General features: G+C 35.7%; 1 protein-coding gene across 1 annotated transcript in view; it reads right to left on the reverse strand.

The window, feature by feature from the left end:
* The window catches only part of ADAMTS20 (ADAM metallopeptidase with thrombospondin type 1 motif 20), a 183356-nt gene that overhangs the window by 134725 nt on the left and 31500 nt on the right, over positions 1-17131 (reverse strand). The window contains exons 4-7 of the mRNA XM_006168548.1: positions 14540-14799; positions 5132-5215; positions 4214-4338; positions 2569-2609 (exon numbers count right to left, since the gene is read on the reverse strand). Of these exons, the coding sequence (XP_006168610.1) occupies positions 2569-2609; positions 4214-4338; positions 5132-5215; positions 14540-14799 (510 nt within the window). The remainder of the gene's footprint in view (positions 1-2568; positions 2610-4213; positions 4339-5131; positions 5216-14539; positions 14800-17131) is intronic.

Below are 17131 nucleotides of genomic sequence, written 5' to 3' on the forward strand. Positions count from 1 at the left end.
CTTTCCCTCTCACTGCCTGTCTCTCTCTCTCTCTGGAGAGTACATGCACCTTAAGGCAAACACCTCTTAAAACAAATCAAAACAAAAATCTACCTTTTTATAAATGCTGAGCTCACATAATATATGTCCCAAGAGGAGACTGGAGAAGAGACTGCAGTGTGGCTATCCCCCTTTGGAGGGTAATTTCTCCTTTTCTCTGTCTCTCTGTCTCCGTCAGTGCAATCACTCTATGGAAAATACTAAGAAAAAGAAAGAAAATGGAACTGTAACAAAAGTTGTGCATGATCTGTTTGAAATAAAATGTATATTACTGAAATACTGAAAGACATTTTAAAAGTTTACTTAAAGGGAAAAATACTTTATGAGGACCTGATATGCTAGATCTTAAGTTTTAATGGAATAAAAAATTATGTAAATAAATAGCCGAAGTATTTATGAAGAAAGTAAGGGAGAGGTATTTAATCTACTAATTCTTAATACTTACTGGGCTGGCCCTGTTACTCAGTGGTTAATCCATTTGCATGAGGAGCTAGACTCCATGCGGTTGATCATGGCATGAATTCTAGTCCCATGGCTTAAAAAACATGCTGGTGCGTGCGTGCGTGTGTGTGTGTGTGTGTGTGTGTGTAGAAAGTGCTTGGGCTCAAAATTCTGATAAAATAGAGAAGCGGAGGATAAAGGGCTACAGTGTGCAGGCCCCATTGGGGGATGCTTTGTCTCCTCTCTCTCATGGGCAAGCAAATATGCTGTCAATGAAAAAAATATTATAAAACTATAAAAATGAGAATGCTATAGAATTGGTACAAGATTAAATAAAAAATATAAGCCCACAAAATGGAGGATTAATGTGCAGACTCAAGTACAGAAGGAAATTTTATACATGACATTATAGATTCTAAGGAAAGGAGAATTATTCAATGTGTGGTTTGGGAAAGTTGACTACTTAAATGGAATCTAGATCTCTATCTGATATTATTTCAAAAAATTCCAATGGGTTAGAGATTTAGATGTAAAAAGTCATATTTTTAAACATTTATAGAAAAATGGGATAATATGTTCAATTCTAGAGTTACAGAAGTGTTTCTCAAATAAGATACAAAAATGCTAACCCTAAAAGAAGCAGTTTATAAATTAGGCTACATTATACATTTTTAAATATACATACACACAAAAATAAGAAAATAAAGCAACAAATTATTAAAAAAAATTATCAATATAAAAAAAACATGAAGGATTTGGTATCAAGAAGTTATAAAGAACATCTGAAATGCAGAAAACCACAAATACCACAACAGAAAAAATGGGCAATATACCTCCTATTTAATTTTTTTAAGGTTTTGCCAGACGGTGTGTGTGCATTCCATAGAGAAACAGAAAAAGACAGTGAGAGAGAAAGTAAAAAATCTTTCCCCAGGAGAGATGGCCATGCCATAATCCCTTCTCCTCTATTGTTTTCCTGAGATTTTGGGCATGAATGCACATGCACCCAGAATGATTTTTCAATGATTTTTCAAGTCACAGATCCATGAACCATGGTTGGTCATAAGGGAATCCAGCACCTAAACCATCATGCCACCTGGTGGCCCACCATTTTATTTTTTGTAGAAAAGGAAATACAAAAGGCCAATGGACATAAGAGAATATATTCTTGTTAATAAGCTTGTTAGTAATCAGGGAAATGAAAATTATTACTGTAATGAAATATATTACATTTATATTGACAAAAATTAAAAATGTGAAGATACTCTGTATTGATAAGGATAGATTTAAAAAATAATACTTATACCCTATTGATGAAGGGAAAAATTAGTACACAAGTTTAGAAAATACTTTGATATATCTTATGAATTTGAGTATTAGTACACTAATGAAATAACAACTCTAATCTTAGAAATAGGCCCAAGCTCTTTCAATCACGTTCATGACTGAAAAATGCTGCAATCAATCTAAATATCCACAAGTTGAATATAAATATATAAACTATGCATGAAATACCATGAAAATGCATAGACTCAACTATTTACAAAGTTCAAAAGAAGCAAAACCCGAACGATGTCTTATTTAGGGACACACACATATATAATACAACTATTTCAAAAGTTAGAAGGAGTTGGCAAATACGAAATTCATGGTCAGCCATGTCTTGGGGAAAAGCAGAGAGATGGTCGAAGGACCGAGCACAGGCCACACAATAGTAGGGAGAATGTCCCAGCCCTTAAACCTGGTTGTGGGTTCATGACTACTCATTTTATTGTTTTGTTTTAAATTTGCATGTATGTTATTATCTATTTCTCATTGATGAAATATTAAATAATAAAACACTTCATGCCAAGCTTTTATGGCACTTGATATTAAGTAACTTGCAAATCAATACTAATTCTTGCTATTTTATAAAATTTACAGAGGCAGAGTCAAATGATGACAGCTTTAATCATTAATCAAGACAACTTAACAAAATGGTTAAATGGAAAATAAAAGGAAAATATTATTAAATATTATTTTAAATAAATATTTTAAATAATTCAATGAACAGTCATATAAGCTAAATCTATGGACAAAATAACTTACCTAACGTGTCACATTTCTCTCTAGCTCCACAAATGTCTTCCCTTAAAACAAAAGATTTTGAAACATGTTCAGAAAATACTTTTACAAAAACCAAAATCAAAGAAGCTTTAACTAGGACATGACTATTACTAAAAACTTACTTCCAAAGTCTAATTCCTACTAAGCTTTCAATAAATTTAAAACTTGAGTAATGTACCATTTGTGCACATCAATAAGCAACAGGTACGAGAGCAACATGACTGTTTTAAATTGTTGAAATTTTAACCAAGTACAGTAAAAAGCCTTCTAAGTGTATTTTTAATTTCTATGCTTTTATTTACATGTTACATTTCTTGATGATTCAATATCATCATGGCTTCCAATTAGTCTCTGTGGCAAAATAATGATGTTTGCAGAATTACCAAGCTGCCCAGATTTTTTTTCTTTTGAATTACTTAGTCCCTGAAAATTCAATTTAATAGTTCTTTTGTCTCTTTCTTTAAGGTCTCTTCTTATAGCCCCTTCTCTCTCCCATCTTCGATCTCTGATGCAGAGTCTACGATCAAGGGTACAACTGTGAACTATGATGAGTACTATTTATAAAAATAACTCAGTTCTAGTTCAGTTCTAAAAAGAAATAAGATATGTAGACTACATGTCTGTTATTTTACATGGGCCAATGGTTTTCATTGCCCAAGGGTTCGAGAAGCCCAAGGTTTCTCCGAGTTTGATCTCCAACTGAAGGATTTTTTTTCATTCATTTTTGTTTGAGATATTTTTGCTATAGGTCATGTGCCCTTGCCAGACAGAAAGGGAGAGAGAGCAACAGAAAGTGAGAAATCACCCCTCAGGATGGATGGCCATGCTCCAATCCCCTCTCCTCCATTCTCCTCTCAGGATTTTGCACACACGCACATGCACCAGGCATGTGTTTTAAGCCACCAGGTCTAGGACTCAAACCACGGTGGGCTATGTTGGAGTCCAGCAACATGACCATTACACCATCTGCTGGTCCTTGAAGGGTTTATTTTTTTGGTCAACCAACCAAAGAACAAACCTATAATTTATGCATTCTGGTAGCACCTGTGTTGCCAATATAAATATGTAAATTGATAATGTATAGTGGTGCTTGAGAAATGCTAATAATTTTATAATGAGAACCTAGTCTCATAGACATAGGTTTGAGAATAATTATAGCAAATGCAGTCTGGTAATAAGACATGTGTTGATCATCAAAACAAGAGACAGACAGATTTTTTAAAAGTATAAAATCCAAAAAGTGGCCAACCAAATAAATTCAGATGCTCCTCTCCCAATCAACTGAAAGTTCAAAATGGGAATGAAGCCTAGTCTTGGTTCTACAACTACTCTAATTATAAGATATAATTCCTAATTCTCTCATCCTGTCACTAATATAATAAGGAAATTATTTTGTTTACATCAAACCATTTCTTATCAACCTGCTATTGCTAATTTCCTAAGGAACCTGTATTCTGGTCTGAAAAATAGAAGGATATTTCTTTCAACAGTTTCTTTTGTAATTCAAGTTCTCATAGAACATGCCCATGTATTATTGGTAAAAAATTAAGGTAACAGGAACCATCGACCATCATATGGGAGAGAAAAGGTGGAGAACTGAAATTGAAAGGGCTATTTCTAAATCTACCTGGTGATAAGTATAGCAGTGTCATGGTGGGAAGGGTGAGCATCGTCAAGCACATTCTGAGTTTGTTGCCATAAACAAAAGTTGTGTAACGTGGTAGCTGCATTAAAACTGATGACTGGTCCTTCCTATAAAAAAAAAAAAAGAAAGAAAAATTCAATATTACTTCAAAACATCTGTCCTTTGTTCCTTCAAAACTTATCAGCATCCATACAATTTATCAAACAATTCTCATGAGCAAATGAGAGAGTGATATTATCTGTCTTTCATATATTTACTCACCAATATTATATCAATTCTAAAACATTATGATACAAAGTGAACTTAATTAGCTCTTCTCTATGTTTCTAGCCAATATCCAGGACAAAAAAAACTAACTTTGAAAAATTACTTTTTTTTTTTTTTTTTGCCATAGGGCACATGTGCTTACTGGAGAGACAGAGACAGACAGAGAGAAAGCAAGAAATCACCCCCCTGGGGGATGGCCATGCCACAGTCCCTTCTCTTCCATTCTCTTCTCTGGCTTTTGGGCACACACATGTGCCTGGCATGATTTCAAGCCACCAGGTCCGGAACCTGAACCATGGTTGGCCACATGGGAGTCCAGGACCTTAACCATTACACCACCTGCTGGCCCTGAAAAATTATCATATTTTAAATTCTTCAATATTAGTATTACAAAAGTGCCTTCTTGGATGTTTTCAACTTTAGGTTTTTAAGTTTTTTCAGTTCTGTTACTTCTGTTTAAATATTGTTGTCATTCCATTTTATTTCCATCACAATAGAAAAAGATAATCTTTCATATAAATTTTTTAAATGAATATTAAAAATATCCATCTAATAAAAGGTTTGTGCTCTATATAAATTCCTACTAAAAAATAGACTACACCTAAGATTACTTATTTTAGATCTGTTTCTTACCTGTTTGTTGTGAATTATGACTAATTTTACGATGGCTATGTTTATAAGATTTCCGATACTTGGGTCCTTATAAATTCCTGCAACCTGCAAATAAAAAATGTAGGATTAGATACCTAAAATGCATATTCCTTCTCAAAATAAAATGAAATTAATCCTGAAGCATCAATTCCTTAACCTAGCTACACATTGGAATCTTCTAGGGAACGTTTACAAATTATCCATACTCTGGCTATTTCTCTTAACCAGTAAGTCAGAATCTCTAGGGATGAGATACAGTCATCGGCATCATCTACAGTTCCCCAGCAGTTTAATGATTCCAGTGTAAAGCAAATTTTGAGAATCCACATCCTAAGCCTTACTACTGAGTTGGTCAATGGATTTGCTAATCTATAAAACCATACAGCTGGTTTTTATTTTATTATTTTTTTTAAAAGAATCTCAGGATCTATCCTGGATTACTGAGTCAGAATGTGTATTTTAACAAGATCCTCAAGGGATGTGAACACATGTTAGAGGGAGAAAATTACCACCCTGTATGATTCAGAAAGAAATTCACTTCATTCTGTGTCAAAATCCACATGAATACGACATTCCATAAAAATATGTCATGGACTCCCATGTAGCCAACTACGATTCGAGTCCTGGACCTGGTGGTTTAAACTCATGCCAGGTGTGTGTGCGTGAGTGCCCAAGATCCCGAGAGGAGAATGGAGGAGAAGGGATTGCGGTGTGGCCATCCCCCCAGGGTGATTTCTTACTTTCTGTCTCTGTCTCTCGCACCCTATAGCAAAAATATCTCTCCCCCCCAAAAAAAAAGATAAAAAAAAGTCAGTTCTACCTATCTTCTTTCTGGTAGTTTTATCTAGTCTTTTCTGCCATAGCTGTATATTTGCAATTCTGAATATGGTTATTTTTAATGTTGACTACTACCCGAATCCACAGGGACAAATTCATGTAGAATCAGATAAACAACCATAGCAAAGGTAACAAGTCTCACAATCTGACCCTCACTTCTCCAAGGACTGAGAATGCATCTGTGACACACTGAATGGTTCTGCATGTCTCAGTGCTCTCATTCACTGGGTCATAGCTTTTGGTGCTACCACAGAGGTTACGGTTGTAGTAGGAGGAGGGTCTTCTATGCCTAGGGGTGCACCCTTGCATAACTCCATCTAGATCTGAGTCACCAGGGTAATGAAAACTGCGTCTGAAGCCTCGATCACCTTCTGTGGCTACTACCACAGTCCAATACTGCAGTTGCTTCAGGGGGTACTACTTCTCTCATTTGTTTAATAAATAAATGTTTAGCATCTGCTCCTCGCTTGTTTGGTTAGATAGAGACGTCAAATAGGACATGGTTGCTGAACTTGGAAGACCTCAGTTTGCTAGAAGTAGCAGTACCAGAGCCCTCACTCCATTAGCCAAAGCTGCTTCAACGCAACGTATACTATGACTGCTGCCTGTGCCTCTTGTTCCCAAGGGACTACCACCAGAACCAGAGCCAAAAGTATCTCTGGAGTGCTGGCGCTGAGGCATCAGCACAGGCATGGAGACACATTCCAGCACATGTATTACTGTTTCAGCCATGCAGCAGCAAACACTCACAGGTTTGCCATCTTTGTCTACAGTGATGTCTTGGCTCTCATGGTAGAACTTTTTGGCAAGAATGGTAGTAGCCCTGGCAGTGTTAACGGTAAGTTATGACCCCAAGAGTCAGCTGATCGCTATTGTAAGCAGATCTGTTATCACTGCAGTATTACTCACTTTAAAATGGGAGATGTAGAAATGTATGACTGAATTTATAAATATTCATTTTACATGCAATTTTTACACATATATCTACTATAAAAAAAATCAAAGCATGTAGCCATATTTGTGACTTGAAAGTTACCCTTTGTTCCTGTGAGTTTAAAAATAGGTGTTCACACCAGGTGCATGTGCATGCAAACAACGAATAGAGAAGAAGAGATTACAGTGTGATCAACGCCCTGAGGGGTGCTTTCTCACTTTATCTCTCCCTCTGAAACCAAAGGATCTAAGAACACCGTCTCATTATTTCTTCCAATATTTAGTGAATATCTACTACCTACCAAACACAGTATTGGTTACTAGATATGTGAAGTACAGTAAGGCATGATATTTGTCCTTAAAAAACTCAGTCTTGGGAACCAGCAGTTAGCATAATGGCTATGTCACTGGACTCCCACGTAGTCGACCGTGGTTTGCGTCCCAGACCCGGTGGCTTAAAACTCACGCCGGGCGCGTGTGCGCACGTGCCCAAGATCCCGAGAGGAGAACGGAGGAGAAGGGATTGTGGCATGACATCCCCCCTGGGGGGTGATTTCTCGCTTTCTGTCTCTATCTCTCTCTCTACCTGTCTGGTGAGCGTACGTGACCTGTAGCGAAAAACCTCTCCAAAAAAAAAAAACAAAAAAAAACCCCTCAGTCTTCTGGAAGTAAAAGATACAATAAAAGAGGGTTCTATTTAAGTAATTCTTCACTCCTTGCCAAAAGAAAATCCCACAGACTGATATTTTGGTTTTACACCAAAATGATATGCTTCATTAAGCAATTAAGAATGTCATCAGGTGGACCAGCAGATGGCATAATGGTTATGTCACTGGACTCCCATGTAGTCGTCCACAGTTCAAGTCCCAGACCCAGAGGCTTAAAACACATCAGGTGCATGTGCGTGCATGCCCGAGATCCTGAGAGAATAGAGAAGGGATTGTGGCATGGCCGTCTTCTCTGGAGAGTGATTTCTCACTTTCTGTCTCTCTGTCCCTCTGGTGAGCACACACCCACAAAAACAAAAACAAAAACAAAAGAATGTCATCATGTTCATTTTCTAACTGTATGATGTACTTCCTATTGTTTTACTGAATTTTAAAATCTATGTACTAATATATACATATATGTACAAGCACACACACACACACACACACACACACACACACACACACACATACAGAGTATATATTGGGTTGTCAGAAAAGTCATGATGCATTTTTACATAGAAAAATAGAAAAAATACAAGACTTTTCCAATAACCTAAGATATACTTTTTACTACATTCAGACATTTAAAAGTGTTGCAATTGACCACGATTCAATAAGGTGGACTGTGATTCAGCAGTAAATAGACGCAGGCCTATTTGATACTGAAAGAAGTTTAGAATCAGAATGTACAATGTGTCCCTCTTAACCGTAACACTACCACCCCATATTAGATCACCATGATGGAAGGGTACTAGTTGCTACTACTACTAAATAATAATAAATCAGCATATAACAAATACATAAAATACTTACTGAAAGTTTCTTGGGTGTCTGCTGTATTCTAAATTTAAATGTATTAATTCATGTGATTTTCACAACAAATCCTATAAGAAATATACTATCATCCATTTTACAGATTAAAAAAAAAAAAAAACTAAGAGGGACCAGCAGTTAGTGTAATGGCTATGTCATTGGACTCCCAGATAGTTGACCACGGTTTGAGTACCGGACCCGGTGGCTTAAACTCACACAGGGCACGTGTGCATGCATGTCCAAGATCCCGAGAAGAGAATGGAGGAGAAGGGATTGTGGCGTGGCCATCCCCCTAGGGGGTGATTTCTCGTTCTCTGTCTCTCTGTCTCTCTCTGTTTTTCCAGCAAGTGCACACGCCCTATAAAAAAAACCTCTCAAAAAGAAAAAAAAATAAAAACTAAGATATAGAGAAATTAAGTAACACACTCAAGGTTAGGTGATAGATAATCAACAGAACCCAAATTCTATCCTAGGCAGTCTGCTTCTGGAGTACCAGCTACTTAACTTGATTTTATAAAATTTCAGGATTCTGCTCCAAGCCCTTCTCAGTGAGTTCTTGGTACAAAATCTACTTCAAAACCCTACTGCAACCCATTCCCTAATGCCAGATAGTGCCCTACTGTGACCACTTAGCCATGGCAGTGATAGAGTCCTCTGCAGTCAAGACCTGGATCTTAGATCTAGCTCTATCACAAGCCAGTCGTTTAGGCCTGGGAAGTGGACTTAGGTATTTTTGGTCTTACTATCCACAATCATGTTGAGGTACTTAGCACTGTCGGTCACAATACCCTTGCCTGCTGGATTAGTTTTAATCAGGTGCTACAGAAAGAGAGGTGTGGAGAATGTTTATTTTAGAGAACAAAATCATCCTACAGTTTGAGAAGTATGAAGTTAAAAAGAGTTAAGCAGGTACTTCAGAGACTTGACTAGGTGAACAGATACACAGCAAACCCATGAGGTAGAGGTAGTCTATGCAGCATTTCATGCCACCTTGGCCGTAGTTTTCTGTTCTTCCCCCACAAAGCACATCATAGGACTAATATTCCATCCCACAGTCTGCACCTTAGGAAATGCTAGGCCAGATTTCTAAACTATCATCCTATCCTATAAAACCACATAATATTTAAAAATATCACTGTAATCACTACATTCTAGTATTATGTATTATAATTTTATTGATAAGAGTATATTTATTCTTTAACTGTTAGTTTCTGTGGCATAAATAGCTCTGACTTCATTGTAGCTTTCATAAAATAGTGAACATTATGACTTAATTTTTCATGAAAGGTAAAGAAGAATCAGTAGGAATTACAGCAATAAAATCTTTACATAAGAAAAATTCTAGGCATGATATACTTTATGCAAACCATGAAACAAGTTACTATCACCATTAACTCATCACCCATTTTGAAAATAAAATCTACATAGCACTTCAGAAAATGCTCATATATTGTATGTTTATAGGTCACTTTCATGAAGAAGTACAAAGTCATCTACAAAACCTGATTTTAAGCAAGTAAAGAAATTTTGTTTACAAACAGCACTACTCTTTACTTGATTAGAAAGATCTTTCAGTTTTAAATTGAAAAGGATGGCATTCCACATATACACAAAGTGAATATGTACAAAAAGTTAAGCATAGGGACCAGCAGTTAGTGTAATGGCTATGTTACTAGACTCCCACGTAGTCGACCATGGTTCAAGTCCCAGACCCAGTGGCCTGAACTCATGCTGGGCGCGTCTGCGTGCATGCCCAAGATCCTGAGAGGAGATCTGGTGAGTGCACGTGCCCTATAGCCAAAACCTCTCCAAAAAAAAAAATGAAGCATAAGTAGAGCACAGAGATGAAGAAAGAAAAAGTTACATGAATATTTATACCTAAAGTATGAAAGTACAGTTGTCATTAGTTTTTATTTGAATGTGCTTGAAATTTTCCCATCCTGAATAACATCAGCAAAAGCAAGCCAATAAATCAAAAGCAATGATATAAATCAATGTACCGCAAGTGAGGGTTTTTAGTTGATAAATGCCTCTAATAATAGTAATTGTTTTAATAAGTAAGGCTAATTTTTTTTTAAACAGGCTTTTGCCTTAACGTGCGTGTGCTCACTGGAGAGTGTGACACAGTGAAGGGAAAGTGAGAAATCGCCTCCCTTCAGAGAGGATGGCCACACCACAAGCCCTTCTCCTCCATTTTCTTCCAGGGATCTTGGGGACACATACACATGTGCCCAGCGTGATTTTCAAGCATCTGGGTCCAGGCCTCTAACTGCAGCCGGCCATATTGGAGTCCAGTGACATAACTGCTAAATTTACATTTTTAAATCTGTAAGAGGGTGAATACTATAAAGTGTAACCTTTATAAGCAATAGAGTGTAGAGATTTCTGGTATGTGGTAAATATTTGAGGTTTTTTTTAAAGAAGTCATTAAGTATCAAAATAAACACACTGAAGACCCTAATTTACATATATTTTGGTAGAATAATAATGCTCATGTAAATGCCATTTCAACCTGATGCCATTTAAATTCCCTATGAATAAGAGCTTTATAATGGCAGATAATTGACTGTCTCTGGTCATTTAACACAAATACTTATTTTATTAGATATATTATATCATGATGATGTTCATCCCCACTAATCTTAATTTCAATTCCAGAAACCCTTTGAATATAGCTCATTAAGTTAGTTTTACAGCGTAATAAAGCACTTTATTAAGTGAACTAAATCACACTCATTTCAGTATCACTGTTCTCAGATACTTTGTTAAACTGTTGAAAAGAAAGAAAACATTTACAGAGATAGCTCAATTATTTCTTCATCAAGGATAAGAGTAGATAATCCTCTCTGTAAATTGTGTATATAACCCATATTTTCAGTGCTAAAAGCAGTCAGCTATTTTCCAGATTATTTCTGTTAAGTAACACACAAAGCTTTTTCATTACTTTGGATTTCTCTTTAGAAGCCTTGCTGTCATATTCCAAGTCTAAATCAAATTTTCTTGTCTTTTTCTTAAATAACTATAATTAGACTGTTATCAATAATCCAAGTTGGTTGTTTGAATACATGCAGTCAGTGCCTTCTAAAAAGATTAGGAAAAAATATGCAAAACAAATGGCTCCTTCCTCAATTGGAAACATCTGTGGATACTTATGTGGCGACAGCACTCCTGTTATCGCCTTAGAGCAATTTTAAAAATAACTGAGATAAAACAAACTGGTCTAGATCTGATGACCTCTGCCTAATGTGACCAACTGCTCCAGATTGCCCAGAACTGATTTCTAAGGACGTGAGACTTCTAATACTGAAACTAAGAAAGTCCCAAGCCAGGAGACTCTGTCGCTGTCTTTAGTTTCCTTCCACCTCTAACTTTGTTTATTCCCATGAATGGAGCTGTGATAACACCTACATTTTTACTAATAAAATACATGTACAGAACTACAAGCCTGACAACTCCCCTGGATCTATGTTTGAATATTCTTTCGGTAAGTGGGAAGGAAAGACTGAAGAAATCCCGTAAGCCAGGTATTTACATGTTATCTGAAAAGTGGCTTCTGAGGAGAAAAGAAAGCATATACTAAACCCCAATTACCTTTCAAAAGAGAGAGGTACCCTCTTGGATTTCCCTCCCGCACCATCTATATATATGGAATGTTCCCCTCTTCCTCAACCCGGCTGCATCTGTCTCCCTGTGAACAAAAGCTTAACGCAAACCAGCTGACTGCATCTACAGAAGTCCCCTCTTCCACTGAGGTCTGTGCTCTTCTCAGTGGGACAAATCTAGGCCATGGTTAAGCAATCTCAGAAGCAGATTTGCTTTCCATGAATTTGTAAGGTTTGCTTTATCTTAAATGTGCTCGGCTTTAAACCTCCCATGAACAACTGCGGTTATCTCAAGGTGTGCCACGATAGGTTCTTCATAGTGATTGTTGATTTTGATTATTTTTGTTGGTTGAAAAGACTTGGCCAGACACATCTACAGTACATTGTAAAAATTGTCCTTAGCTAGAAGGAAGATCATTTATTTTGTTGATTTTTTTTTCATAAAATAATGAAACGTTTCTGAAGGTAGTGACATCATCAAAAATGCATGATAGCTATTCCAAAATTACTCTTGAAAAATTACTCTGGAATTTATTTACTTCTAGTCAGTAAACTTTCAAAACATCAATATCAGGTATCTGTCATTTATTATGCATAAAACCTAATGTATTTATAAAATCTCATATTTTCTTTAAGAAAATTGAAAGGAGAGAAATACTTAATGATATATTCTTTAATCATTTTAAATTAAAAAGTTTATCTGAGTGTTCCATATAATTGATACAATTTCCTACATATTAATTGACAACCTTCATGTCATGGTTGTCATTAAAATCCCTTCATAGGGAGAAGGGATTGTGGCATGGCCATCCCCCCGGGGGGTGATTTCTCACTTTCTCTCTGTCTCTCTCTGTCTTTCTGGTGAGTGCACGCATCCTATAGCAAAAACCTCTCCAAAAAAAAAAAAAACCTTCATAGTCAATATGCCACATCCACAGCTAGATAATTACTTTGGAATTAGAAGTTAAAAAAAATCAGAATAAATTTTCACCCATAGTTCTGTTGTTGATTTTTTAAATTCAAACAAAATAAATGTCTATATTATGCAATTTTAGAAGATAATTTTGTATCACCTATTTTTTGTTTACCATATGCACTATACTCAGAAAATAACAATACTTTTACTTTAACCACTTATTCATTCTTTTTTTAAATAACTATTTATCGAGCACTCAACATTGTACCAAATACTATATTTAGGCAACAAAAACCATAGTATAATCCTAAGAATTTAAGGTAAATGTCATACATAAGGAAAATAACAGGATCCTAAATTCAAGTAACAGTGAATTTAACAGGATTTCTAGCTAAGGAAAATTTACAATGTACTAGTACTATAGATGTGTCTGGCCAAGGACATCTGAATTCCCTGTATATGAATAGAGGTACTTGCAGCTATGAGCTAGGTTTCAAATACCTTGAATCTGTATAAATAGTGGACTACATATTTTACCAACTAAACCATGATACTTCTGATTGTGAAAGGGGGTATATTTAATCATGGCTTCAAAATAAGAGGCTTAAATCCAGGAATACCCCAGGAAGTATGATGTGTGTGTGTGTGTGTGTGTGTGAAGACATGTATGCATAAATATGACCCAGGCTGCTGTCACTAACAGAACTGGTGCTCCTAAGAAGCACAGAACTCTATTCTGTGGGTACTGACACCACCACTTATTTGACAGAGACAAGCTTCTGTGATCTTCTATTCCAAATCTGCTGAGATGACTCTGTTAGTAGCAGCCTATCCCTTTTTCTTCATACCTACATTTCTAAGTTTGAAGATAATTTGTTCCAATTTCTGATTTCAAGAATGTACTAACAGTTAAAATAGTATAAAAATTAGTACCTCCAGTAGTTAAGATAATGCAAAAAATAGGGTGAGGTTTTAAAATCCAGATTTAAAGAAAAGACCAATACAACTAGGAATATGGGCAGAGCCACTCATGTGATGAAGTAAAGAATAACTTTAGACTTCTCTGTCAAGTGGTCTCAGAGTTCATTTTCTTTTATTTATTTATTTATTTTTTAGGTTTTTGCTATAGGACATGTACGCTTGCTAGAGAGAGACTGAGAGAGAAAGTGAACAATCACTTCCTAGCAGGGATGGCCATACCACAATCCTTTCTTCTCCATTCTCCTCCTGGGATTTTGGACACACGTGCAGATATGCCAGGTGTGATTTCAAGCCACCAGGTCCAAGACTCCATCTGTGGTCAGCCTTGTGGAAATCCAGTGCCTTACCCACCACGCCACTTGCTGGCACTGGTTTCAGAGATTTTTTTTAAGTGTTTTAGAAAGTTGTTCAAGTAACAGAATGGAATACTTGATATTCTTCTGTCTAAACTTAATTTTAATGAAAAATTATTTTTAGATTATGCCTAGATAAAATATACTTACATCAGAAGTTTAGAAAAGCATGTGTTAAGTTAAATGTGAAAAAAAAATTTGAGTTAAACATTAGAAAATATAGAAGTCACATTAAGCTTACTTACAATTGACATTAGAGTTAATATATAGTGCTGCAAATTCTGCCCATGATAATGAACCATTTTAGCATCAGCTGTAACCATAACTTCCACGTATCTTGGGTATGATATAAATCGTTTATTCCTGGAATGTAATTGACTTCTTTCATCTTCCCTTGTTACATTTTTTGAAGGGTATCCTAAAACTATTTCCTTCTTTACATTAAGATCTTCATTCATGTCGCTGTGGTTATGAAAGGGTAAAGCCATTTTCTTTATTTGATTTTCTGGTGGGGGAAACATAATAGAGAGTCATTAAATTGGATGTGACTAAAAATATTGCACAAAATTGAATAACCAAAAGTGCTTAATACTTACGCATCTGCTTCCAATATGAAACAATAAAAGGACAAAGAGAAATTATTATTTAGAACATGTATACAGCACTATTATGAGCATTAGCATTTGCAGTAATAAAAAGTTTGCAAAATGTTCATTTTCATAGAGTGTACTAACAAAACTATATCCAAGTCTTACTGTAACAGGTATGACTACTGAAAAATCTCATTACACAGTAACCACCTTTTTGTAGAGTGAAACATAAAGTATAGAACAAAACAAACTTTTGCTATCCAATGTGTGAAAAGATTGAAGAAACAGGGAAAATTAAGCCATGTAACCATAGATGATAATTCAAAATCAGAAAGTCAAATATTTATAGAGCTTGATATCATTGTATAAACTTGTAGAACCCGATTGCTTTCATGTTTGCTTATATATAAAAATGATTGACCATCCTAGATTCATTACAGGAACTACTTTTAAGTTTGATGGGTAAGAAATCTATGCATTTAAATTCTTTATGACTTGGACTGATTAAAAAAAAAAATCATAGGCAGCCTGAGTGCTTGTCCTACTTCTTTCTTCATTTTGATCCTTTTTTTTCTTCTTCCTTCTTTTTCTCTATTAATTTTTCTACCAATTGTTTGGTGATAATACTTACAATAGAAAAATGGACCAAAAGTATCAGGTGAGAATAAATAAAAGAGAGAAGGACCTGGATAATTCATAAGTCAAATAATTAATACCAAAATAATCAATAAGCAAGTGTAAGATTTCCATCATAAGGTTGACACATAAATACAAAAAGTGTAATTCTTACTTTTAAAAAAACTCATTTTATTTTAAATATAAATGCAATCCTGTGGTTGTAAGAAAGAAACTGGGTCCTTAATCACTGTTTCCACTTAAACATTAAGTCCTCCAACATTAAGTTCCACTTAATTTAATGTTAAGTTTCCTTAAATATTAAGCGCTCCCCAGGGGGAATGGTCTTGCTCAATCCCCTCTCTCCATCCCTCCCTCCTTTCAAGGATGGAACTAAGCCTGCCTAGCTTAGTGTTTTCTTTGTTTTATTTTGTTGTTTTTAAGGTTTTTGCCATAGGGCTCATGAGTTTTTGAAGTCCACAGTCTGGACAAAGCAGTTGGCCAAGTGGGATCTAGCCTCTCTAACCACCACACCACTAACTGGCCTAGAATTTCTTTTTCTACATTATTAAATCATCTAGTCTTTCATATGACTATGCTGTGAAGTTTTGAAATTTATGCCAGTGGTATGTTCTGAAAGTTTGGTAAACTAAGTACACAGTCCTAAAACTGTTTGCTACCATCCATTTCCTAGAATGACTCAACCATGAACAAATAAATGACCAATTAATTATTGAACCCTGGAAGATCCCAGATGTACCCAACATATGCAAACTTAGAGTTATGAGGAAAAACATAAATATTCATGTTTTGATTTGTTTGTTTTCCCATTTCATTTATTCAAAATAAACTTTATGTCAGGAAATGTTCAGTAAGTGAGGTATAAACAGTACCTCGCAAAGCTTACATTCTAGTGGGAAGAGACAAAAAAAAATACGTTATTTGTGGATGCAATTGGAAGTACATGTTCCAACAACAATTTAATTAAAGAAACAAACAAACAAAAAAAGTATTTCTACCTACTGTGATGACTAAAATTTAAAAAATTGATAATCTCAAGTACTATGGTTTAAATGTGTCTCCCAAAAATTCATGTGTTAAAATTTGGTTGCTGTTGTGATGGTATTAAGAGAGTGGAACTCAATCTCACCATGGTGTTAAGTGGAGAAACCTTTCAGAGGGAATTAGGATCAGGTGGGCCCCTATGATTGAATACCGGTGGCTCTTTAGGGAAGGAGAGACACCAAGAGAAACAGTGCTGCCCTCTTGCCATGTGATGCCCTGTGCTGCCTTGGGATTCTGCAGAGTCCTCACCAGCAAGAAATCCCTCACTAGAGATGGCCCCTTAAGCTAAGACTTCCAAAACTGTGAGCTGAATAAATCTTTATTCTTTATAAATTACCTAGTCTGTAATATTCAGTTATAGCAATAGAAAAATGAATTAAAACAAGTGTTAATACACTCAGTTTGAAAAACTATCTGGCAATGTCTATGTTAGACAAACATCTACGTTATGACACTATAATTCCACTACTAGGTATTTCCTTACAAGAAAGAAAACATGTCTATGAAAAGGCTCATACAAAAATGTTCATAGCAAAACAGAAAGAGGTGTGTGTGTGTGTGTGTGTG

This window comes from Tupaia chinensis, unplaced genomic scaffold (genome assembly GCF_000334495.1).
Source record: "Tupaia chinensis unplaced genomic scaffold, TupChi_1.0 Scaffold145870_1, whole genome shotgun sequence".
Lineage (NCBI taxonomy): Eukaryota > Metazoa > Chordata > Mammalia > Scandentia > Tupaiidae > Tupaia > Tupaia belangeri.